Below are 27371 nucleotides of genomic sequence, written 5' to 3'. Positions count from 1 at the left end.
AGGTTGATGGAGGCCTTGTTATTGGATGAGGCCTTGAGCAGCCAAGTCTAGCTGAGAGGTGTCCCTGCCTGTGGTGTTGGAGTAGATGACCTCTAAGGTCCCTTCTAATCTAAGCCATTCCATGTAAAAGGTTGATTGTGTTAGATTCTATTCAAATAAACTTAAATTAAGTGCCCTCATTAGCCTGAATATTGAACCTTCATGTATGATTTTTTTTAAAGATAAATGTAATCTCAAATAGAAGAAGAATCTGTCTTTGTAAGAATAAGGCAATATGGCAGTTGAAAATAAGTTACATCTGTGCATCCTTAAAACTGTGACTTCTCTTCTTATAGGTGGTACATTTTACACAGCAGAGACAATTGAAAATGCCAGACCTCATTACTACAGCTCCTGGGCACTGATACTTTATGCTACAGCATTATGGCTTACTAACACAGGTTTCATTGTTGTTGATCCTGATGAAGGAATTACTAATCTCTCTAGACCTGTCACCCCAACCACAATGTGTCAAGATTCTTCTACCAGGCCCTTGGTGAAATCTCCTGAGGATGTGAATACTGACAGATTTCATCTGATCTTGGGTTCGTGAGTACACAATCTGTCTAGATGGTTAAGACAAAGTGTTAATAGGTAAAGCTGCTAGCAAGCAAAGGTGTAATTATTCACATATAAGTGCGTCATTGAATATTGTATTTCTTAGAAAAAATTACAATCAGAAGAATGTTAAGTCCTAGGGAGAAAATTGTAGAGCATTTTCCTTAAGGTGGTATTAAAAACATTGAGGGTGAGCTGAGTTAGTCCTGAACAAGTGCTTACTGCTGTGCTCATAAACATGAGAAGAGGAGGCTCAGGGGTGACCTCACTGCTGTCTGCAACTATCTGAAGGGAGGTTGTAGCCAGGTGGGGGTTGGTCTCTTCTCCCAGACAACCAGAAATAGAACAAGGGGACACAGTCTCAAGTTGTGCCAGGGGAAGTATAGGCTGGATGTTAGGAGGAAGTTCTTCACAGAGAGAGTGATTTGCCATTGGAATGGGCTGCCCAGGGAGGTGGTGGAGTCACCATCGCTGGGGGTGTTCAAGAAAAGACTGGATGAGGCACTCGGTGCCATGGTCTAGTTGACTGGATAGGGTTGGGTGCTAGGTTGGACTGGATGATCTTGGAGGTCTCTTCCAACCTGGTTGATTCTATGATATTCTGTGATATAAGGGTGGATTTTATGGCAGTGCTAGCACTGCAGTTATCACAGAGCATACCGTTTAGCATCACTGAAGTACAGCTTTACATCACAGAATACTGTGTAGGTTGGCAGGCACTGGGCACTTGTGAAGGCCATCGTGTCCACCACATTTTGCTCAAGCTGGGCCATGTAAAGCTCCTTGTGCAGAACCACGTCTAGACAGCTTTTGAATATCACCATTGATGGAAACTCCACCTCTCTAGACAACCTGTGTCTCTGCTTGATCATCCTCACAGTAAATAAGTGTTTCCTGGAGTTCATATAAAGCTCTGTGTGAGCCTCCACTGCTGCAGAGGATAGTCAGGCAGTTGATTTGAGTCCCAGTTCTCTAAATTAACACAATTTGGCATTTCTAGTTGTACTTTTTCCGCTTTGGTCTCTCTTTTGTATCCTTGTTACACAATCTCTTTTTGGAGTGGGTTTGTATGACCCAGATGCATAGGACTTCTTTTGAATCTCAGTCCTTCTGCACTTGGCTCAGTTCCCTTGGAACTCCTAGCTCCAGTGAAACGTGGGACCTCTGATACAAAAGCTTCCTATACTACAGGATTAGTGCTTCAAAATTCATATACTTCAGCCTGGGCACCTGGGTGGTTTATTATGCATCTAAACATGTTCCACTTGTTCATTTTCACTTCCTTCAGGGAGGAACAAACTGTTAACCAGGGACATTTTCTGTTGCATGTATGTTCTTTTAGTGTACATTGATCAGTTTCTCAAGTCATCACACATTTTGGAATTACAACTGGACTGAGAACATAGATCACAGTTGATACGAAGTTTATCTCTCATGTCATAAACAGAAGAGTTCTGACAGCCCATACAGAAGTAATTGATTTTATCTGCTCTAGGATTTGGAAGCTTAGGCTTCATGTACTTTACTTATTTCTGGTGATCCAGTTCTGGTGGCTGCAATCTTCAGCATTTTTGTAAAATGAGAAGCTAAAGCCTCAGCCTTTGTGAACTATTATTACTTTTGGTGTTACTTCATGGAAATCACAGAAACATTCACGTTGGAAAAGACCCTCAGGATCACTAAGTCCAACTGATACATCTATTCTGCAAGGTTCATACTAAACCACATCCCCAGGCATCACATCCCAACAACTTTTAAACACATCCAGGGTTGGTGACTCAACCACCTCCCTAGGCAGCTCATTCCAATACCTGACCACACTTCCTGGGAATTTTTTTTCCTAATGCCCAGTCTAGACCTACCCAGTCACAGCTTGAAGAGACCAGCACCAACCTCTCCACAACAGCCTTCCAGGTAGCTGTAGACAGCAATGAGATCTCCCCTCAGCTTCCTCTTTTTCAAACTAACCATATCTAGGCCCTTCAATCACTCCTCATAAGATTTATTCTCCAGGCCTTTCCCCAGCTCTGTTGCCCCTCTCTGTTCTCACTTCAACACCTCCACATTGCTCTTGTATTGAGGTGCCCAAAACTGAATACAGTACTCAAGGTGTGGCCTAACCAAAGCAGAGTACAGGGGGACAATCACCTCCCTCTTCCTGCTGGACACAGCATTTCTAATCCAATCCAGGATGTCACTGGCTTGCTTTGCCACCTGGGCACACTGCTTGCTCATATTCAGTTGCTTGTCTATTCTGACTCTCAGGTCCCTTCCTGGCAGACAGCCTTCCATTCCTTGTATGCCATAAATCAGCATGATTAGTCATATACTATGCTGTGTACTCACTATGGCTATTCATTGGAGTTAGAGTTCAGTGAGGTACTGATAAATTGCTCTGTTTCTTAATTCATATTAATAGCCAGTTGTACTGGGTTAGAGTGGATCCCTCCTCTGCTTGAGTAAACTCACTACAAACATTTTTTTTAAGTCGGGAAAAAATGAAATTCTATTTCCTGTAGTTTAAATGTAACAGTATAGGGAGAATAAACTACTACAGAACTATAATAACCTTAAGGAAGATGAGGAAGGGGTCAAGCGGTGGCAAAGCAGCAAAAGCAGCAGCAGCCAAAACAGGAGCAGGGGAAGACAGCAGCAGGCACAGCAGAAGCAGCAAGGGGGAGGTACAAGCTGTGCTTCCAGACATAAAGCTCTTGAAGCTCCAATGAAATTATATTAACTTATCCATTGTTGCCATTACATGGTCTATCCCTACAGTGTTCACCTTTCCACTCAGAGCTTCCACTTCTAAGTTTCTCTGTTCACAGTGTTTTTATGTCTGAGCTAGAAATGCAGCTCAAATGGCCACACCAGTGTTGTAATAGCCAGTGCCTTGTGCTTTCTAGAAAGTGAAATTCTTTCATTGTTTTGAGGGAAATAGAAGGTTTTGCCACAAGATAGTAGCAACACAAAGTGACTTCACTTAATATAAAATGAAAATGCTCAGTCTACTGTTAGGTTATTTAGTAACTGATAACATTGCTTAAAGTTTCAAGTACATATGGGTGCTTTTCTTCTGTTGCTTACAGGAATTAGTGTGGAATTTCTGTGTTCTCCTGGATCAGATGCAGCAATGGAGAACATCGTTGCCTGCTTACATGCCCTGCAGGCACTCTTTGATATTCCATGGCCAAGGTCTAAAATAGGTGGTGATCAGGTATGTCTTAATGATTAAAACCCCCCTCAGAATTAAGGCACAGTTTTAGTTTGCACAGTGTCTCTGTGAGAGAGCACAACAGGGAACCTGTAAGAAAATAACAAGGTGGAAAGAAGAGCACAACATGGAACCTATTATCAGTAAGGGGCAGAGAATTTGAGAAGGCTTTGTCAGGTAGGGTTGCTTAGCTGAGTAGGATGAGAGTCTGTTGAAGACAATTCCAGGAAAAAAAATGTCTGACACTTTCTGTGAAAGGGTAGTTCAGTTAATTCTGTTATAATTCTTGAAGATGATAAAAGGAAACTGGGCAAAAGCAGAGGTAGTTAAAAAAGAGCAAAATCAAACAAACACCACCATGATTATGATCCCAAAAAGATGCAGTAACTTGAAAATTCCTTCTTTTTTGTCTTTAAATGTAGCTGTTTACCATCCTGTGTGACATGCAGTTGTCCATCATAGCAAAACTGGTAAAGCCTGAGGACAGTACCTGATAGTTCTGCTGATTATCAATGCTCTCTCCAAGGAAATAGTGTAGCAAGGATACAATCTGATACCCTCACTTTCAAGGGTTAAAAAGCCATAAGATAAAGATTACTTGGGAGTTTTCAGTAGCTTTAAGTGCTTCATCTCTCAATTACTGTGATTACTGCTTTGTTCAGAGAACTGAACTGAGAGCTAGAAGCTGGATGTTGAAGAGCTTGCTAGCTCCTGCAATTGTATCCATCAGTGTGTCCTTCGTGAGATTAACAGAAGCAATGCTGTTGGCTTGGACATGTATTAAGTTTAATTTGGGATATATTAAGCATTTTTCTTCCTGCAGGAGCTGGGTGTAGAGCTGCTGAATGTTTTGCATCGGCTGATACTGACCAGAGAGTCACCTGATATTCAGCTCGCTGCCCTCGAAGTGGTTCGGCTCATCCTTTTTGCAGCTCAGGAGCACGTAAAGGAAAAGCGGAGGAGTGCTGAAGGTATAGCAGTATAGGAGATCCTGAATGCTTACTATCAGGGTTAAAGCAATTCTTGCATGCAAAACTGCATTCTTGAAGGGGATATTCCAAAGTGTGTCTTAGTTGAAGTGTTTTGCAGTTGGTGACTAACCCTAGTTGATTTAAGTCAATCCAGGTGCTTGACATAGGAAATTGGGGTAGTATGACAGATAGCAGGTGGCTTTGGTGGTGAGTAGATGTGATGGTTTGGGTGCTCCCTGCCCCCCCACACTTTAGAAATTAGCCACACTAGGCTCAGTCGACTCTGGGAATGTAAATGAAGCTTATTATTTACAGCTTAGCAGAATATACAAGCAGATATTTACAGTATATACAGAAATATACAAGGTAATAGGTAATACAGAAACACAACTCCCCTCCCAGAAACCTGAGTCCCCAGGAGGGGCTCTCAACCATCTCTGCACCTTCCCCCTGCCCCTCTCAACCTTACCCCAGTCCCAAGGAAGAACAGAGGTTCAGCCAAGAGCTTAAGAAGCAAAGGTGAGTGGAAGGTGAGGTTAGGGAGACACAGTTCAGTCAGAAAGCCCAAGGCAGAGTGCGAGAAAATGGCGAGAGTGTTATCTAATGTTTCCCTTTCTTCTTCAGCAAGACTCGGAGGGGAGTAGACATCACCACTGTCTTCCTTTCACAGCCTATGATCTAGTTCTTCTCACCAAAACATTCTAGCTAGCTTCAAACTAGCACAGTAGAGAGCATGAAGTGAGAAGAAAACTGGAGAGACTGCAGTTGGGATAGTGTGATGTGGTGTCAAGGAGGGAGTAGTCTCCGTGGAAAGCTGAAATCAGCTGCATGAGAGCATCAGGGAGCACACGGAGTTTACAGCTTACTCAAGAATATGCAGCAGTTACAAGCCAGACTCCACTAGTTACTCTGACTACAACTTCCCAAAGTTCATTTTTCTAAAGAAAAAAACAAAAAAAGGAGAAAAATCAAAACATCTTGATCAGGTGACATGATAGCAGCGTGGTGCCCTGACACGTTGCATGTCTAAATCTGCTGCACACTTCTACCTTTTGACCATCAGTGCCTATAGTGCTTATGCAGAAGGATGGGTGCTGGCCAGCAGGACTCTGACTATGCAGCCATGCACATGTGTATCAAGATTATCACTTCATGATGGAACGATTTCAACATGTAAAGTTTTTGGAAGGTACAGCCTGCAGATTTTTGCCGTATTTCTCCTTTTTGTTTTAGTTGATGATGGTGCTGCAGAAAAGGAAACATTACCAGAGTTTGGAGAAGGCAAAGACACAGGAGGATTGGTACCTGGGAAGTCATTAGTCTTCGCAACACTGGAGTTGTGTGTTTGTATTCTCGTCAGGCAGCTTCCCCAGCTCAACCCTAAATTAACTTGTAGCCCTGCACTTCAGTCTGGAAAACATCTGTTACTCTCAGAAGATGGAAGTAGACTGGTGGCAGCAGCTTTAGTTATTCTCTCTGATGTTCCTGCAATCTGTTCTCCTGAAGGTATGCTGTTTCATCAAAAGAAAAGACTTGTGAAAAAATATTGGGCTCTTCTAAGCCACCTTGTCATTACTTAGTTCTCTCAGCTGGATAAATCTGGCAAGAAGTGTTGTGATTTGTTTGTCACAATTTCTTGTTCTATTTTTTACTCTCAGATTACAAACTTAGTTGAAAAACTGAAGCAATTAACGGAGTAGTTTTTCTTGCCTTCCCATGGGTAGCATGACAATTGGTAGATCCATTTTGTACAGGGAAGTACACAATAGTTGCCTGGTTATCTTTTGCTTGAATTTATAATGCAGACATGGATTAGACAGGAATTTATAATGCAGATAAGAGGCAAATGTGTTTTGTTACCTTTCACTAAAGGCCATAATTTGAACATTAGGAAACTGCTGTAGGAATTGGGGTTGTTTCTCAGATGGTTCACTTTGTATTTGCTCCAGATTTTAAGATGATCCCTACCCTGTTACCTCCCAATGCTATAATCCTGTGTGTGATCTGATCTGAAGGGACCTTAGCACTGCCTTGCAATACCTGATGGAATCCTACAGCAAGGCTAGAGAGGAACTTTTCATAAGGATGCTAACAATAAGACAAGGGGAAATGGCTTTAAGTTGAGGGAGGGTAGGTTTAGACTGGATCTTGGAAAGAAGTTCTTCAGTACTAGGGTGGTGGGACACTGGACCAGGCTGCTCAGGGAGGCTGTGGATGCCTCCTTCCTGGAGGTGTTCATGGTCAGGCTGGAGGAGGCCTTGAGCAGCTGGGTCTAGTTGACAGTCATCCATACTCATAGTGGGGAGGCTGAAGTAGATGATCTTTAGGGTCCCTTCCAGCCTAAGCCATTCTGTGATCTTCCAGTACCATTAAGCCACACTTATAAACCATTTTTGCCCTACCCCTCCATTGCCACCTTGGATATCTGTGTTACACTTGATGCAATTTTTTGCATTTACCAGTCTGGAAATATCTTCTTTTTTCTTAGTATGTTCTCTGTCCCAAGATTCTTCTTCGGAGATTAGCAGACTCCAAATGGCAGTTCTTGCTGTCATTGTGAGGTGATGAGATGATTTCTCTTTTCCATCTGCAGCTCATTATTTATCAGTTCAAAACCAAAGGAAACATACATAGCATCACTTAGACCTGAGGGCAACTATGTGGTATGAAAAATAATCTCTGGTTTTGCTTTTCTGCCTGTTGTTGTTTATGTCTTTAGCTGTTCAAGTTAGGCCATGAATTAACAGCTTGCAGCATCAGACCTGATGGAATGTTTATACTGGGAGAACTTAAGTATTTATGTCAGGTGACTAAAATGAGGAGCTTAAACTTGCTTATGCAATCAGTTGAATAACGAAGCATCTCCAAAAGTCAATTTATAATCAAATAGAAGAAAACTCCTATGTGGAATTGCATTGTTTTGTTTTTAGGTAACTGGAGTTAGGGTCCTGTGACTACCATGTCACTTATTTCAGGCACTTGTCATGATATGTATGCATAAAAAAGTGATGTTCATGAACTGCATTTTCTACTGACTTCCAACAGTCGATTTTCAGAGGCTGGACAGTTTAAATGAAAAAGGCAGATGTCCTTGGGTTCAGCAAATATCTGTGTGTATGTCAGAGATCCTCAGTATTCAACAAGTCTCTCATCAGAAAATCTAATTCCTTAAACGTTAAGACTTTTGCTGAGAGGGCAAAAGGGCCTTTTGCTGACTAGGAAAGGGCGTAGATTTATTATGGAGAGACCTTCTCACTCCCTACACCTCCCTGAAAGAAGGCTGTAGCACGGTGGGTGTTCATCTCTTCTCCCTAGTAAGAAGTTATAGGAGGAGAGGAAATGGCCTCAAATTGCATCAGTGGAGGTTTAGGTTGGATATTAGAAGCAGCTTCTTCACTGAAAGCATTTTCAAACACTGGAACAAGGTCCCAAGGGAAGTGGTTGAATCCCCACCCCTGGAAGTGTTTAAAAGACACAGAGAAGTGGTGCTAAGGGACATGGCTTAGCACTTGACTTGATAGAATGAGATAATGGCTGGACTTGATCTTAAAGACCTTTTCCAGATGAAATGATTCTGCAGTATGAAGCCATAGGCTTTGCTCTGCTTCGCTGAATCAGAACTCAAGATATGTGCAATGCCCAATTATACAGGTTTCTAGCTTGTCTCAAATATGCACAGAATTCTTGTTGTTAGATTCAAAGACATAAGAATATGCAAAACTACCATGCCAAGTTACTGCTGTGATGTATTTATTTAATTATTTGTCTCTGACAGGCCCAGCTGAATATCTGCTCAGTAGGCACTGGGACAATCTGTTTCCCTCCTCAAGTCTCCTCTTTCTCAAAGTATTTTTAAAGGCGATCTTATTACAATGATAGGATTATTTGTTATGCATTCTTAGTCTGAAATCCTCCTTTTATTAATCTTACTGAATTCTTGATATTAGTTATTTCCTGGAGTGATGACATCCATGGCTAACTATGCATCACGTAAGAGAAGTATTAACTATGCATCATGTGGGAGAAGTATTTGCTCTTACCCACTGTGAAATTTGCCCCTGTTAATTTCCTTCACTGTATTGTCTTCATTGCAAAATATCTTTAGATGTTAACAATTTGTTTTTTGCAATTCATAATCATAGAATAGTTTGAGTTGGAAGGGACCTCCAAAGGTCCCCTAGTCCAACCCCCTCTGCAGTCAGCAGGGGCATCCTCAACTAGATCAGGTTGCCCAGAGCCTTGCTGAGCCTCAGCCTGAATATCCCCAGGGGTGGGGCCTCAACTAACTCCCTCAGCAACTTGTTCCAGTGTTCCACTACTCTCATGATAAAAAGTACTTTGTCTAGTCCCATAGCTTCTCCTGCTCCTCAGTGAGTCTAATCTTTCAGTTCTTGCTTTTCTCTTAACATTCCACGCTTCACAGAATAAAATCATCAAAGGCAAGATACACAATGCTAATTTAAAAGGGGGAAAGTTTTGACTTCACTTAAGCAGAATAACTCCATGTTTGCCCTAGCAACTCAGGTGGTATTTCAAATCTCTCTCCAAATTACCAGTTCCTCCATTCACATAAGTGATTAAAGATGGTAATTATAAAGAAGAGAATAGAGGAAAACTGCCTCAATTATTTTTTTCATGTAAAAGGTAGCTGCTTTTTTTTTTTCACTTCTGTGAAATCATTTTCCTTTGTTTTACAGGAAGTGTTTCAGTCCTTCCTACTATCTTGTACTTAATTATTGGAGTACTTAAAGAAACTGCTGTGAAAATGCCAGGTGGGCAGTTACCTTTGACTGTTGCTGCATCTCTTCAAGCTCTGAAAGGACTCTTGTCTTCTCCAATGGCTCGAGCAGAGAAGAGTCGAACTGCTTGGACAGATCTTCTACGCAGCGCTTTGGTCACTGTGCTTGACTGCTGGGATCAAGGTAAGCACAACTTTGGAGTCTGTATGTTTAGAAAACAACAACAAGGAGTTTGGTTGAAGGCTTGGGTTGTTTGTGGGTTTTAGATTAAATTAAACCACATCTTCAAAAAATATGCTAATATCTTAGTCACAGGAGAATTAGTTGGAAGTAGTTGACCTGCACTCTTGTGCCTACAGCTCCTACAAGAAGCCATCATCTGTAAAGGCATGGCTGTGGGAATTGCAGGCTTACCCCTGTGTTACGCAGAGTCACAATGCAGTTATATGGGGTAATGACATAAACAAAAGTTAGGGCTTCAGTGGTAGAGCTGAGCTGTACTGCAGGCAGGTTCTCCACAAGGAATTCATATCTGTATTGAAGCTATAAAAACAGAAGTTGAAGAAAAAATGTCTTGGTTTTCTGTGTGCTGCTTCTTCAGCTTCCCAAGTTTGTAGTATTTTTAGTGTTCCTTATGTTTACTCCCTAAGTTGTAATTTGTTGTTGGAACTTCTGTTTACAGTGCTGGATTGTGTTTTTTTTAAGTTACACCAAAAGCAATTGTTCTGGATGTAGATTTCTTATTATTCTGAAAATAGATTGTAACCTTCCATGTCATACCAGCTCTTCAGAGGTGTTTATTGTACTTTCACAGAGGAGGAATGGGAGGAATAGTATAAGAGTATGATATTATTTCTAAATATGCTACCTTGCTCTGCTTTGGTGGGACCTCACCTGAAGTACTGTGTCCAGTTCTGGAAGTTCTCAATACTGGTAGGACATGGATCTGATAGAGCAGGTCCAGAGGAAGGCCATGAAAATGATCAGGGAACTGGGACACCTCTGCTATAAGGACAGGCTGAGGGAGCTGGCCAATGTGATGCCCATCCACAAGAAGGGCTGGAGGGAGGAACTGGGAAATTACAGACCTGTCAGCCTGACCTCAGTGCCAGGCAAGGTCATGGAACAGGTTGCCTTGAGTGCCATCACAAAACCCCTACAGGATGGCCAAGGGATCAGGCCCAGCAGCATGGGTTTAGGAAGGGCAGGTCCTGCCTGACCAACCTGATCTCCTTTTATGATCAGGTTACCTGCCTGGTGAATGTGGGGAAGGCTGTGGATGTAGTCTACCTGGACTTCAGCAAAGCCTTTGGCTCTGTCTGTCACAACATCTCCTGGCAAAGCTGGCAGCTTATGGCTTGGACAGATTCACTCTGATATGGGTCAAGAACTGGCTGGAGGGCCAGGCCCAGAGAATGGTGGTTAATAGTGCCACATCCAGTTGACAACCACTCACTAGTGGTGTTCCCCACGGATGAGTGTTGGGCCCAGTCCTGTTCGGTATCTTTACTGATGATCTGGACCAGGGTATTGAGTCCAGCATCAGTAAGTTTGCAGATGACACCAAGTTGGGAGCATGAATTAATGGATGACCTTTGGAGGTCCCTTCCAATCCAAACCGTTCTATGACTTTATATAACCACTCCTGAATTCCCATCTTGGCCTTGGCTTCTATTACACTATAAAAGTATGTCATGAATTTGAACAGAGAGATTGCTAAAGAAACACAGACATTGATATTTCTGTTCCACTGCTCTGTAACACTGGAATTCATGGAATTACTTTTCAATGCAAACCTAACAGAGTGCTTACTTTATTAATAGCAGATGGGCATCACCAAGAACTTGATGAAGTTAGCCTGCTTACTGCTGTTACAGTATTTGTGATGTCTACCAGTCCAGAAGTGACTACCGTGGAGTGCCTTCAGAAGCGTTGTATTGAGAAGTTTAAAGTAACAGCTGATTCAAAAGATCCTCTTGTAAGTACTGGTGAAGTTGTAACTCTCATATTAAATGGATTTTAGCTTACTTTCAGTTGTTGCACTTGTCCTCTGTGTTGATGCCACTTAATTCTGTCCTGACTGTATCTGCTGTATTCCAATATACAGCTGGAAGAGGTTAGCAAGAACATGCCCAGCGGTGCCACTTTCTTGTCTTTATTCTGAGTACTCTCCTGTATACCTGTCATGTTTTTTTATTGCATCACACTCAGAGCTTTATCCATTGATAAGTACATGGTAGTTGGGTAGCTTTTTAGGCACATAGCTTATCATCAACACAGAGATGCTGGGTTTTTTGTACAGGAAGTCCCCCAGCTGTGGGTCTTTGGGAGCTGGAGCAAGTACTACTGCATAAATTTTATTGTCCTATAAGTGTCAGCTCCTGGCAACCATTGGAGGCAGCATCCTGACCTACAGTAAATGCTTTGTTCTGACCTAGTAGAAATATTTTTACAAATCTGCTTCAGATTGTAATGCCACAGTTCATCCTTTATTCTTCATCTCAAAAAAATATATTGGGAACAAAAATAATTAAATTGTATCCTTGCAAATAAAAATGGCTTTTCCTGGAGCTGGGAATTTCTCCCTCTGAAGAGAACCAACTCTGATAATAACATGCATTAGATTTTGAATTTCACTGTGAGAATTTGTGTAAATTGGTTTTCTTGCATCTTCTTCCCTTAGAAACAAAAACTCAATGAAGTTACCTTTCCTTGAGAAAGAGCTGTAAGAAAGTGCTTTTTTATATATTAATGTGAGGGTGGCAAAGCACTGGAACAGGCCATCCAGAGAGATTGTGGAGTCTCTTTCTCTGGAAACATTCAAAACCCACCTGGATGCATTCCTGTGCACCCTGCCCTAGGTGATCCTGCTTTGGCAGAGGGGTTGGACTCAAAGATCCTTGGAGGTCCCCTCCAACCCCTAAAGTTCTGTGATACATTTCTAATAGTACAACCATTGGTTTCCACTGATATAAAACTTGGGATGCCAAATATAGATGCAGCAAAATATTAGTTTGCATTTGCCAATTTTATCCCAAGTGTTTCAGCATCTGAGCCTTTCAGAAATGTTGGAACCTGACAGCTTCAGTCCTGTTTCCTTCCAATGCCACTGCTACTGCACCATTTAAGGCTTCTTAAAACAATGCCCATGCTTGGGCAGAGGCAATGCTTACTTCTTAAGTCAGCTGTATTTTCAGAACAGTGCTAAACATAATCTTCACACACAAATATTTTCCCTTAGCTCAAAAATGCAGGAAGATGTAGGATGTAGGACCTATGAGGAGCATCTGAGAAGGCTGGGAGGAAGCTGAGGGGAGACCTCATTGCTCTCTGACTACCTGAAGGAAGGCTGGTGTGAGGAAGGGGCAGCCTCTTCTCCTCGATGGCAAGCAACAGGAGTAGAGGAAATGGTTCCAAGCTGCAGCAGGCGAGGTTCAGGCTGGATGTTAGGAAATACTTCTTCCATGAAAGGGTTCTCAAACGCTGGAATGGTCCATCCAGGGCAGTGGTGGAGTCACCAGCCCTGGAGGAGTTTGAGCAGTGTGTGGACCTGGTGCTTAGGGACATGGTTTGGTGTTGACCCTTCAGAGCCGGGTCAAGGGTTGAACTGAATGATATTGAGTTGTCTTCCAACCATATACATACTCTGATTCTGTAACTTAGTGGAATGAAACAGGAAGCATGATCCAGATTCTCTTGATAATTTGATTACAAATTACAATGCTCCTATAACCTCCTATTGATCTGTTAGAGGGTAGAAGGGCTCTACAGAGAGACCTGGACAGGCTGGATAAATGGGCACAGTCCAATGCCATGACTTTTAACACAACCAGGTGCCAGGTACTGCACTTTGGCCACAACAATCCCATGCAGTGCTACAGGCTGGGAACAGAGTGGCTGGAGAGCAGTCAGCCAGAGAGGGACCTGGGGTACTGGTTGACAGCCAACTGAACATGAGCCAGCAGTGTGCTCAGGTAGTCAAGAAGGCTAATGGCATCCTGGCCTGTAACAGGAATAGTGTGACTAGCAGGGCCAGGGAAGTCATTCTGCTCCTGCACTGAGCATTGGTTAGGCCACACCTTGAGTACTTTGTCCAGGTCTGGACCCTTCAATTTCAGAAAGATGTTGAGGTGCTTCAATGCATCCAGAGAAGGGCAACAAGGCTGGAGAGGGGGCTGCAGCACAGCTCTATGAGGAGAGGCTGAGGGAGCTGGGGTTATTCAGCCTGGAGAAGAGGAGGCTCAGGGGAGACCTCGTTGCTGTCTACAACTACCTGAAGGAAGGTCATAGCCAGGTGGGGGTTGGTCTCTCCTCCCAGGCAACCAGGGACAGAACAAGAGGACACAGTTTCAAGCTGTGCCAGGGTAGTTTTAGGCTGGATGTTAGGAAGAAGTTCTTCACAGAAAGAGTGATTGGCATTGGAATGGGCTGCCTGGGGAGGTGTTGGACTCACCATTCCTGGAGGTGTTCTAAGAGGAGGCTGGATGAGGCACCTAGTGCCATGGTTTAGTTAATTGAAGATGTTAGGTGACAGGTTGGACTCGATCTCAAAGATCTTTTCCAGCCTGGTTAATTCTGTGATACTGTGATCTATATATAAGGTATAATGCATTAGCAGCCTGATACTTGATAAATTTTCAAGCTGTGAAAGATGTTTTTCCCCTTCTGTATTTTTTTCTCTGACAAGCTCTGAGTTTTTAAAATGCTCTGCCATGTATTTTTAAATACAAGCCTTCATAACTGGAAATGTGTTTTTTCCCTTTAGGTACAGTACAAGTGCTACCAGCTGCTGCACTCCATCTTTCAGCATCCAAACAAAACTGTGTCATATCCTTACATTCATTCTCTAGCACCATCCATTGTGGGTAAACTGCAGGAAACAGAAAAAGCAAAACCTGAGAATGCTGCTGAACTTCAGGTCATCCAGGAGGGAATCAAGGTGGTTACAGCTCTTACAGCCACTGCTGAGGAAGAGCACCGTGAGTTACTTTCACTACAATTATCCAAAGCATTACACAGGCTGAACGTTGCCATAATTAACAAATTAAAACAAAGCAGCCATTGTGAATCCAGTCTTGAGCTCTAATTGCTAACAACATTGCTAAGAAGAATCTTGGTTCTTTTTTCCCTGCAGTTCAGATAACATTTTTGCTTTATAGTGTGTGATGAGTGTTAACTTAAATACTTCTATCTAGAATTTGAAGCTGGTTTTAGAAAGTGTATACTTAAGTTGTGTTTTCCATCTTTATAGGTGCGCATTTGGTGGCCTGCTTTCTTCCCATCCTTATTTCCTTTCTTTTGGATGAAAATGCCCTGGTTTCTGCTACAAACTCAGCAAAACATCTACATGAGTTTGCTTTGCAGAATCTGATGCAGATTGGTCCGCAGTACTCGGCAGTTTTCAAAAAGCTAATGGCTTCCTCTCCCACTATGAAAGCCAGGCTTGAGTCAGCTGTAAAAGGCAATCAAGAAAGTCTCAAAGTGAAGACTGCTAAACATGCAAAGAATCCAGGGAAAAGTTCAAGCATTCAGCTAAAGACCAATTTTTTTTGAAGTCTCGTATTGTCATTTTATGCACTTTGATATCAACACAACAACAGGTCCCTCTACATTTCTAATCAGGAGAGCTAGGACTTGATCTCATATATTCTGTAGAATCATAGTACGCCCTGGCTTGGAAGATTCCTCTAGAGGTTAACTAACCCAACGCCCCTGCAGTAAGCAGGGACATCCCTGACTTGATCAGGTGGCTCAGAGCCCCATCAAGCCTGAGTTGAGTGTCTCCATAGTTGGGGTCTCCTTTGCACTGAAGAATTACAGAGTTTTTTAAAGAAACAGCAAATCTCTAGATAACTTTATCTTAGTGTAAGGCTTCTTAAACATCTCTAAACACTGTGACTAAGTCTATTAGGGGTCATCTAACATGTTACAAATTATAGTGAACTTTACCACAGATACCTTTAGGAGCAGCCCACATTAAGCCATTAAATAAAATTTTGTAATTTTGTTTCAAATTAATGTGGTGTCAAAATAAGTTCTTAAAATCATAGAATAGATTAGGTTGGAAAGGACCTTAGAGCTCATCTCCTCCAACCTCTCCATCATGGGCAGGGTCATCTCTCAACCTGACTCAGCTGCTCAAGGCCTCATCCAACGTGGCCTTGAACAGCCTCAGGGAGGAGGAATCCATAACCTCCCTGGGCAGCCTATTCCAGAGTTTCACTGCCCCCGTACTGAAGAATTTCTTCCCAAGATCCAGTCTAAACCTACTCTCTCTCAGCATCAAACCGTTCCCCTTGATCTGTTGCCAGATACCCTTCTGAAAAGTCCCTCTCCAGCCTTCCTGTAGGATCTCTTCAGGTACTGGGAGGCAGCTCTGAGGTCCCCTCTGGAGTTGTCTTTTCTCTAGGCTAAACAACTCCATCTCCCTCTTTGTAGCCCTCCCGTGGACTCACTCTAACAGCTCCGTATCCTTATGGTGGGGACACCAAAACTGGACCCAACTGTTTTTTGATTTAAGTAGGACATAAATTTACTTGCAGGTTGTAATCTATCCTAATTACTAATTTAACACACTGTATCATTAAGTAAACAGATTAAATATCCTCGTAAGCCTTACAATAGATTATTGTTGAACTCATAAACTCCAACTCAGTAAAGGCAATATTGAGAGCTTTAATCCTAACAACTTCTGGAGCTGGCTGGGATTTAATAGACACAGTTAAATGCAGCTCTACCCTGCTGCTTCTTCACTGAGGACTCCATAGTGCTTTACCCAGAGGGACTGTTGTGCAGAGTAAGCATTTGCAGGCTGGGTGCCTTGCTGCTTGACAGTCTCACTTTTCAGGATCAATACTCGTGTTAATTTTGTATTAGGCCAGCTAGGCAGTTGAAGCTTACATATCTTGTCCAGGCTAGGACAGCAATTTAAATACATTGTGCCTCGATTCAGACTCCTGCTCTATCTGGATGTATGTCTCCTGATCTTTAAATGATCAGTAATATCTACACCTTACTCACCTGAATTTATGTCTCTCTGCAATGGGAGTGGGACATATTTGAAGATAGCTTGCCTCATGTCAAACAAAGTGCAACAAACTCATAGGAAGGAATATTTAATTAACATTTTATCAAGGAACGTATTTTAATATGGAAGAAGAACTATTGGAATTGCAATGACTGTAAAGTATTTTCTATGTATATTGACTTTCTTAATAGCAGTATTACCTAAACCAAATGCTATTACACTGTGGGGTAGTAGTTCCTTCTGGAAACTAATTACTGTAAAAGGAAGAAGAAAAAAACAGAGATTTTCAGAGCTGAGAAACACACTGTGACTCAGGAAAAGTGTGATGTGATGTACTGTATTTTATTATAAGTTTTGTATATAGATATAACTGTAAATTGTACAGAATTAACCATTTGACCAAAGTTCTAACAACTCATTTTTCTAATTTACAGAAATAAAGCTAATTTTCTTCACTTAAGATTTGTCTTACTCGTTTCACCCAGTATCAGAGGAGCTGTAAGAACTTTAGTAACAGAGAGAAAAGGTTTGTATGCTGCCAAAAGGAACCTCCTAAGAACCGTTTGGGCTGGCTGCACCAAGGTCTGTGACTTGACATTGCAGGTCTTACTCTGTTCTGCATAGCTTAAGGGGTAAATAAGTGGAATGAGGGAGATGTGTCTGTGCCAAGTGCTGAAATGTTTGAACCATGGAAAGATGGTTGAGATGTCATCAGTCTTTCCCCAGAGAACCAGAAGGTCTCTGTTCCACCTTTACATTGCAGTGAAATCTGTAGTCGTTGGCTGTGATGAAAGGGAGTTCCATTAAATTTGGCAGTTACTCTTCTTTGTCTCAGTAGTAATTTCTTAATTTCAAATTTCCCTTAAAAAATTACTGGGTGCTTTTTTATTATGATTTTATTTTTATGTGTGGTTTGGGTTAGGATTTTTCTTTCGCCTTCCAAGTTGCTTCTGGAAAATCATTAAGAATCACAGAATCATAGAAAGTTAGGGGTTGGAAGAGACCTCCAAGGATCATCCTGTACACCCCTGCTACCAAAGCAGGATCACCTAGGGCAGGCTGCACAGAAACATGTCCAGGTTGGTTTTGAAAGTCTCCAGAGAAGGAGACTCCACAACCTTTCTGGGCAGCCTGCTCCAGTGCTCTGTCACCCTCACAGTAAAGAAGTTTTCTCTCCTGTTGAGGTGGAACTTACTGTGTTCTAGCTTATATCCATTATTCCTTGTCCTATTACTGGGTGCCACTGAAAAGAACTTGTCCCATTTTGTCTTGACACCCACTCCTCAGATATTTCGTGGCATTAGTAAGATCACTTCTCAACTTTCTCTTCTCCAGACTAAACAGTCCTTGTCTTTCTTCTTAGAGGTTCTTACAGGACTTGAAATACTATCATTAAACTGACATCATGACTACTGGAGTCACCAAAAATACTGCTGAGAAGGTTGGTTGCTAGTACAGGTATCCGTGGCTGCTACTTCTCATTTTCTGTAAAGTATAAAAACAGCATTAACAGTTTTTTTGTTAACTTTTTTAGTGCTAATGCCATCTGATTAAACCTTTGCTCAAAATTAAGAAGCATGCTCCAATTGCATAAGCACCAAGCAGGCTCTGAAAAGCCAGAAATTGAAGTTCAGAATAACTTAGTCCTGGATTGCATAGAAGATTCACAACTCAGTCGCTGACAAGTTTTGTAATTATGCATTATGATGTTTCTTGGTCAAGTCCTGTGCAAAAGCACCACATCTGTGTGACTGCAGAGGCAAACATTATTCGATAAAGAGAACCATTGCTCATTTTCAGTGTCTGCTGTAAGTTAGGAGACAATGTGTGACCTTAATTTATCCAGGTAATTAATTTATCCACGTGGTGAAAATAGCTGTGCCTTGAGTTGTGCTGTATTATATACATTTAAAACAACGAACTGGAAAACGTGAGTAAAGCCACTTAATAAGATTTTTAGAGGTGAATCTTACAGCTAGAAGCTTGTTTCAGTTATAAAAAGGATTTGGCTTTTAGATATCAGATGTAGATTTCCTTTAGTCTTCCTCTATGTGATAGCCAAATCCTCTAGCGTCTCAAACGAGTGTTGTGGCAGGGCAGGGCTGATAGCCCTTCATGACTCTATTGTCTCAAACAAAGTGTGACAAACCTGGTTTTGAACAGACGGGGTGATGGCCTTAATGGCTTTGAAGAGCTGCTGGATTAGTAATGAAAGGAGAATTCCTGCGGAGGACGTAGGAGCTCCCTCTTTAAAACCACTGCAGCAGGCCACTGGAAAGCCGATGGAGACATTGCACTGGATTGCACAGCTGAGTCAGGCACACCTCTGTGATCGGGAGACACCGCCCTCTCCACCTCTACCGAAAGGACCACTACTTCCAGGGTCTATGTGTTGCATCTATCACAGAAGACACTGCTGGGATGCACACCTGCCACTGAAGGACTTGGGTTATGCCTGTGAAAACGACACTGGATCCAAGGAGTGCTGATATCTTTATTTGATTTCTCTCTCATTTTTCCTTTCCCTTTTCTTCCCATTTTCTCTCTGCTCTGGTCCATTACCAGCAGTTTTCACTGGCTCTAACAAACCCAACTCATCAGCAGTTTGGTGTTGATTTGCTTCAATTTACTCCAAAAGGAATTTTTGAATCTTAGTACAACCTCCCTCTGCTGCCTAGAGTTGGCTCGGGTTACAAGCTCCTGACACTTAATTAATTTCTTTTTTTCTTGAAGAAATACAACCACAAACAAGTTTGGATTTTTAATTCCATTCTTCTGTTAGGTATTGTCTGTTATTCAAGCTTCTTTAATGTTTAGCCAAACGAAAAGAGACAAACGTATTTAACCATACACCGAAGACTTTCCCCACTCCCCCTTCCTGTGTCTCACGCCTCCTTGCTGATTCTTGTCCTGCCAGTTCTCTACAAGCACCAGTAGATGCTCTCCCAGTGAATTGTCTTTTACAATGAAGCATGTGGGCTGCATGCATCTTTACTTTGTGTGTTTACATTGTCTATTTAAAAAGCTTAATATTTTTGTGTGACAAAAAAGCCTGCCTATGCCTAATCTTAAGTATATAAAGAGTATATATACACATATATTTAACAAGTGTGGGCTATTTAAATGCCTCCAGGGAGCAGTAGTAGACTGCTGCAGGCAGATTGAAGTCACTCCCACCAAAAGCTGTGCTCGAGGGGAGGACTTTCTGCAGCAGGTGGCTGAGCTACACAGGAGACAGGCAAGAGGCTGAGTAGTGTCAGACCGAAATGGAGACAGACAACTGGATTCATGTGCAGCCTGCACCGAACCCACGGCCTGTGGCCGAACAGCCCAAAACTCCCCAACGCCACAGTCATAAAAAGAAAGCTAGCGAAGGTGGGGAATGGCAAATCACGAGGGTTAGAACTAACATGAAGAAGAAACCTCCATCACAGCCTGCGGTGCCTCTGCAGCACCGATTAACAGCTCTGCAGCTGGAGGACAAGAAGCCTGCATCTGGTAGGTCCACAGATCCAAGCAAGACGGCCAGGTCAGCTCCCTGCCGCCTAACGATTGTAGCCACGAAGACAAAGCGCTGGGTGATAAAGATCTTCTGTAGTTGTTTGCCTTCTGTTCAGATAGCCAACACCCAGCCATGACCTGCCAAGTGACTTCTGCTGGGTACTCGTGCTAGAGGGCAGTATGCTCCGTACAGTGAACCAAGACAGACTGCTGCAAAGATGGAGCAGGCCAGAGGGAAAAGCACCAGCAAAGAAGCAAATGAAAAAAAAAAGGCTGAAGTAACAAGAGATTGTTTTTTCAAATCAAGCAAAAGCTGAAGGTTTAGAGCAGAACAGAAAAGAAGGAAGGGGGGAAGCAGAATGAGAATGTGCATGGATAGAAGGAATTCAATTTCATTTAACCAGTTGCCTGGTTGACTCGTTGCTTCAGAAGGGCCTGTGTGAGATGCCAAAGTTTAACTGCTGACTGGAATCCTATGAAGCATTTTACAGGTTAAACTGTAAAGTTTAATCTGTAAAATTTAATCTGTCTTCTGACTTGTAACGTTCACAACATTTTATGACACATTAGCTTTGCTTGTTCTGTTTTGTACTGCCCCTCCTGCCTGTTCTTTTTTTCCCTGATGGTAAGTATAAAGGCTGCCAGCCATCCATGTAAAGAAAAGCAAAACACTTTGTACTGGCAGCAGAGGATAAAACATGGTAATGACATTACTATAAAAAGGAATGCAAAGTTACTTGCATGCAGTACTGGGGCTCTGCACTTGTTAGCAAAAAACAGTCATCAAAGTGACTTAAGCTTCATCAGAAAGATTTGCTCTACTCGTACACACAAAAAAAACTGGCGAAAATGCTTAAACGGTATGCAAATGAATAAGGCAAAAGTGAAATGATGTAACTGCTCAACTGCACCGTCAGATGCAGGCTTCTAGTTTCTGTTGCCCTCTGATTGTTGGTTACAACAGCCCTGTGTACACACTTTGCATGTTACTAGTATAAGGTTCTGAAATTACTTAAAAGGAGTTACTTCAATTGCCAGATTTTCATCACCGTTCTTAGATTAGGATTTTTACCTAAACCAGTGGGTCTGTTGAAATTAAGACCACTGGAGGGTGTTCAGTGGCCAGAAAGAATGCAGAGAGGGTTGGGAAGTGTTTGTCATGGTCGTTGTTAGATGAGTTTTTGTGAGGCAGGTAGATGGATCAGAATGCACTTAACTGGTTTCTGGCCATTGTGATCGCAGGGAACTTCCAACTGCCTGTAATTGCTGGTAGCACACTAGTTCCTTCAGGTCAAAGAAGAGAGGGTAAACGCCTTCAGCCTTTAATCATAGCTTGGTCTTACTCCCCAGTTCTGAAGAAGAAGAAGTTGCTGGTAACAGTTTGCACAAAGCAGGGCCTGAGAGGGGAACTGATTTTCCAAAGCACAAATAAACGTGCTTGCCGTCCTTTTGGGGAGAGGGGAAATGGAAACGAGAGTCTGTGAAAGATGAACATTGCTGTGCCCTTGTTTGTCCCTCCGACTCCAACACCACCTGAGGGGGCTCTAATTATTCACGGAATGGTGTTTTTGTCGACCTTGACAGAAGTACACTGAGGCCACTTGGACTATTGTCATGCAAATAAAGTACTTGCCGCACGGATTATCTGGTCAAGACGTCCCAATCGTTGTACTGCAGCAAATGCTCTCTAGAAATCAAAGCCTCTGAATTAATTCACAGCTACAGCAATGCCAGTGAATTATCCTTGCTAACAGAGCTGTTCCGGAGCAGAAGGATGATTGTGAAGTGGGTGAGCCCATTTAAAAATCCAAGATCATCCCATTGCTTAGCTGAACTACAATTAGGTCACTGTTGACTCCAGTTCTACTAACTAGATCACTAGAACTGATGAATAAGTTTTCAGCAACTAACACTGCGGCAAAACAGTATTCTGGGAAAAACAAAACAAACCTCAAACACGTCATTGGAAAGCTCCCAAAATTTAACAAATTGACGAATTGTAAATCTGGAGAAAGTGACTGTATCTCAATGTCTGCTAGTGTCTACACGAGCTTGTTTTCCCGAGTTGTTTCTACTCTAAAATCAGAGTACTCCCCTTCTCATCCAAAATATTTTAGAATCAGAAAGACAAATGGAATAGTTTCCCGAAAGGGTGACTGTGAGATTAACTTCATCCTTTTACATTTTCTCACGTATTTACCATAGCACATCATTGCTGCCATTGTCATGGGAGGAAATATCGTTTGTTTGAAATATGCTTTTGGGCTAATTCCTGACCAGTTACACACCCCCCCCCCCCCTACTGGTTTCATCTGAATTTCATACATTGGGAGATGACAGTACAATATCGGGATGGAGGGCACAATTTTCTTCTAAATGTCTGTCTGATGACTGCTTCCTGAGATTACCTTCCTGAGGTAACTTGTAAGAACATTTGCATGTGACTGCTGTGGCCACAAAACAGTTGTTTTTCTCACAACGCTGCTTATTACTTCCCCATTGAATTACCAGCAATGCTAAATGTTGGGTAACCTTGCCATGCAAGAGGCACCAGTCCTGCCCCTGAGATGGGGCTGTACACTTGCCTTTGATTTGTTATCTAAGTTTCTCAACAGGGAAAGAATCTTCGAGTTGGTGTGGTACTGGTACCTCACCTCCCTTCTACCTGTGCTCCCTTTCTTTGCAGTGCCAGGACAGAATCCTTTCCTGTGGGTGCATCTTCCTAGTCTCAGAGGGTCGCCTCCAGTGCCAGGAGATGCAGGGTACCTTGCAGCCATGACTAATATGGACTGGAAATGTAGAATAGCTTTTGGGCTCCTCTTGGCTGTCTTTGCACAAAGAAAGACTACACTCCATATATCTAGAAGGTTGCTAACAAGTAGAAGTGGGACTTCAGAGTCAAACTAGCAGTACTGACTATGTTGGAGGTTGGACTAGATGACCTTTGGAGGTCTCTTTCAACCAAACCCATTCTATGATTCTATGTTCTCTCCTTTGTAGCCTTTGTCTGAATTTTCTGTCAACTGTAAACTCTGAAGTGGAGATTTCTTTCATTACTCATGTACAGTGAAGCCTGCATTTCAGCTGAGACCTTTCAGTAGTTCTCTATTAAAAATTCCTGCCAAAGTCACTGACTCAAGTATTAAATACTTGGGAATCACAGGCATGGGTCATGCCTGGGGTATTTAGCATCCCTAGGCAACTCCCTTTCTGGAACACAGACTAATTGTTATAGTCGAGGAGCTGTAAGGACATACAAACATAACTGCACATGAAATGTTACTGCAAAAATGACAGGAATATTTGTACTAACTGCTGACACCACTTAATGTGGGGACGCAGTGTAAGCAGGTAACACTTCTCTATCAAAATAACCCTCACGCTCCCTAAAAATCAGCTATCAGGAGGCAATCTTACTATTTCTTCTCACGAAACACGAGCAGAAAGTCTACAAACACACTTACCAGCTCTTTGTCCTCTTTAATGTCTGAATTTAATTCTAGAGAACAGAGACGTATTCTTGATTCAAGAGCTACTGTGTGACACTGACTCTAGTGAACAACTGCTTTGTTGGAGACAGGCTAGAAACAAAATGCCCAGCTAAAGTGCTTCAAGGCCTCACCTTAAAGTGTCAGTCTAGCTAAGAATCTTGCACACACTTTATATTTCTTGAGACTTAGTTTAGCTAAACTCTTATAATAGATGCTAGGATATGAGCCAAACTGCCTACTGGCTCAAACTGGTGAGGCCTTGTTGACTTTGGTAGAATGGCATTTGTTGATAACTTGGTACGTTGATGTTAAGACTGACACTGTATGAAAAAAAAATAGGTAAATTCTTGCTTTGATGCAGGCTAAACACACAATATTCAGTCATTCAGTAAGTCACCTGTGTCCACTGAGATCTGTGTTTACACAGAAATGTATGCAGACAGCAAATGAGCTAATGATTTATGGTATAAGAATACAACCCTGTGTCAAAAATTACAGTAAAAGCATAACAAAATATTCCTGCTGTCTTACCATAGAGAACTATGAGTCAGTGCAAACAGGACATCAGTACTGGAAGCTCAGGCACAGCAGCCTTGGATGGAATTACAAAGTAAGTACTTTACAGATAGACTCATTTTAAAGGCATTGATACCAAGTACACAAGACTACAAAAGTTAGAACAAGTAGTCACTACAAGTTACTACAAAATTGTGTGTAACAGTAGGAGTAATCTGTGATCTGTTGATGGAAATCCCCTTTTACTGGCATAAGTCAGTGGGTGTCCAGAAGGTAAAATGTGCAGTGCAACAAGAAAAAATGGGTACGAAAGATTTCTCCTGTGCTACTCTCTCATCATGTGGATCTCTGGAGTCCTGGTACATGTACCTGTCTCATGTATCCTAGGATGGTGCTACTGTTCGTATTTGCCATGCTCCACCATAGTATTTTGCTGACTTCTCCCTGTTTGAACGATGGATGTAATTCTTTCCAGCTAGCAATTAATCCAGACATTCAAGTTTTATGTGTGTGAGACTGTTTCTTGTTTCTGCATGTCAAGACACTCAAAAGTAGTGAATTGGGCATAATTTAATTACAAGAATAGTAAAAGGCATTAGTAAGCTTTCAAGTCTGTAAAAATTACCCTCTTTACAATGAAATTCTCAGTGGCTGGGGATTTTAAATCTCAGAATGTAGAAGAATCATTTGGTGATTAAGACATTTACCATAAATCTTCTCATCAGCACAGATCATTGACATTCATTTGCAACACTTCATTTAAATTCTGGGACCTACCTCAGGTGCTTGGTAGGATTACCTGCATTTTATTCATATAACAAGGAGCTAAAACTAGGAGGAAAGAACCCAAAGTCTCAATGAATTTTCTGATTCAAAAAGTTATAAACTTGTTTGTGCCATTACAAGCAGAAATACTGTGACCTGAGTCACTGATCATTCCTTGCACTTGCCTTGGCTTGAGATTTATTGCTGTTGCCTATGTTACTGGTAGACAGGGTACAGCTAACAGCCTAAAATACATAAGTGTTGCATAATTTCTGCCTCACTTTCTTTGGCAGTTGAAGTGGGAGGGACTTGAGTGAGGGCAGGCTGTGATGATGGGTTGCTTTCTATTTTACATCCAAATAAGTAACAGAACAGAAGGCAAACTGAGGTACAAATTATATAAAGGTGACTCAGTTCTCCAGCCTGGAACACACATACACAAAAACCCAAACAACAACAAAAACTTACATGTAAAAAAGAAACAACTAAAAAAAAAACAACAACAAAAAAGTTCCACATAGGTTGCTTTACTCAGGAATAAGCACTACAGTGTATATGATTTTGAACAATCATTTCACAAAGAATAAGAAGTAGTTTTGGAGTCATTGCAGTTTTCTGAAAACCACACTCTGCATGTTCATTCTCTCAGCTCCGAGGAGAACCTTCCAGGAAGCTGACATTCTCCTGAGGAGGAGTCTAACAAGAAGAGCAATGACTCAGCCCTGTACCTCCATAAACACCAGCACATCACTCATGCATTTACCAGGTCAGCATTAGTCATGCACTCACCACATCAACATGTGTCACTGCAGCACTTGGGACTCCCAAAGAGGCAACCTTGCACACAGTCCTTGTGACAGCAGATTGCGTAGGCACTGACACTGTTGTTTGTACTCCCCAGGCTTGTGCAATGGTGAACTAGCTAAGAAGACACAATGATAACCTAGGAGTGTTTAAATGTCAAGACTTTTACTAACTGTATTTTAGTTGGAGGGAGGAAAGAAGTTTTCTAGAAGAAAATATTTCTAAGAACATGCTTAATTCACAGAATTGTCAGGCTTGGAAGTGACCTCAAAGATCATCTAGCTCCACATCCCTTGCCATGAGCAGGGGCACCTCACACTAGATCAGGCTGCTCAAAGCCACATTCAGCCTGGCCTTAAAAACCTCCAGGGATGGGGCTTCCACCACCTTCTCAGCAACCTATTCCAGTGTCTCACCACCCTCATGATGAATAATTTTTTACTAACACCCAATCTGAATCTACCCACTTCTAGTTTTGCTCCATACCCCTTACTCCTATCACTACTTAACATCCTAAAAAGTCCCTCATCATCTTTCTTGTAACCCCCTTTGGGATACTGGAAGGCCACAGTAAGGTCTTCTCAGAGCCTTCTCTTCTTCAGACTGAATAACCCCACCTCTGAGCCTGACTCCATGGACAAATTCAGCCAAATTGCCTCATACAGCAAGGAAGTTTGCTTTGAAACATGCAGTCAAGATGTATTAACTTTTTTCTTCGAAAGCATAATATTCAACAAGAAAATGAAACATGTACAAAATTATTCATACTCTTTCTGGTGGAGTAGGAACTTTCAGTGTTTTCTACTATATTATTGTGTAGGTGGCAGAGAAAAAAGTGTCGAAGCAAAAGGATAAATAATCCATAAATATCCTAAGTGTTTATTTGGCTAGGCACAACGCTGACCTTTAGCATAAACAACTCCAATTTGTGGAGGAGGTGTCCAAAGTCTGTTTATGTCACCCTCTGATCTATTTTCTCTAGAGGAGTGATATTTTTGGAAACATTAACTTGGCATGTGTACAGAGGTAGGCAGTACAGCTAACAAAAACATCAATTACACTGGGTTCTGGCTTTCATATCAATTAAAAATACACAGAATAATTCCAGACTTCTTGTTTTGTTTGAGTTGTAGGTGTGTTTCACTTTGAATTTTGGCCAGTTTCCTATTTTCTGTAACAAAACTCAGTCATTCCTACTTAAAGCTTACAATCCTTACTATGACAGCAACAGTACCCATGACAGGTTTTCCCTTGTACTATAAGCTAAAACCTGTAGAACACATCAGCCAGAATGTAACAGAAAAGTAGTAATAAGTGTGATTTTAATTTGAGGTGTAAGTGGGAAAAATATGTTTTTTCCATCATGATTTTGCAAACTTCTAGCCAAAATGATTCTTCTGAAACAGAATTCCTTTTGAGAACACCTGCAATGTCTTCTTAACAAGCAGCTGTCTCAAGTGGGTTATGCTTTATGATTCAAGCTCTCTGCATCTGCAGCCCACCAATCCCTGACCCTTGCTACCCTGCACAGCATATTTCTCTCCAGTTCATACATAACAATGCTAGGCCGGTAACTGTAATGATGTTTTATCTTTTAAAGCCAAGGTTTAATTTTCAGGCAAATACACAGCCAAAATGCTGGTCATTGGTCAACATCACATTCTACAAAGGTCAATCTATGTTTCCAAAATGACCCTCAGCCACTTACATGTGTGACCTGCTCAAGTATAGTCATAAAGAGGAATTCTG

General features: G+C 41.9%; 1 protein-coding gene across 2 annotated transcripts in view; it reads left to right on the top strand.

Annotated features, from left to right (window-relative positions):
• Positions 1-17005, top strand: part of HEATR5A (HEAT repeat containing 5A) — a 76612-nt gene extending 59607 nt beyond the window's left edge. For both annotated transcript variants that reach the window (XM_064148489.1, XM_064148480.1), the window contains 8 exons: positions 336-584; positions 3684-3811; positions 4632-4779; positions 6013-6285; positions 9477-9701; positions 11342-11496; positions 14284-14497; positions 14770-17005. In XM_064148489.1, the coding sequence (XP_064004559.1) occupies positions 336-584; positions 3684-3811; positions 4632-4779; positions 6013-6285; positions 9477-9701; positions 11342-11496; positions 14284-14497; positions 14770-15071 (1694 nt within the window). In that variant the 3' untranslated portion in view covers positions 15072-17005. The remainder of the gene's footprint in view (positions 1-335; positions 585-3683; positions 3812-4631; positions 4780-6012; positions 6286-9476; positions 9702-11341; positions 11497-14283; positions 14498-14769) is intronic.
• Positions 17006-27371: the final 10366 nt, after the last annotated feature.

This window comes from Pogoniulus pusillus, chromosome 1 (genome assembly GCF_015220805.1).
Source record: "Pogoniulus pusillus isolate bPogPus1 chromosome 1, bPogPus1.pri, whole genome shotgun sequence".
Classification (NCBI taxonomy): Eukaryota; Metazoa; Chordata; class Aves; order Piciformes; family Lybiidae; genus Pogoniulus; species Pogoniulus pusillus.
The sequence above is the reverse complement of the archived record's forward strand: the minus strand, read 5'-3'. Positions and strand labels throughout refer to the sequence as shown.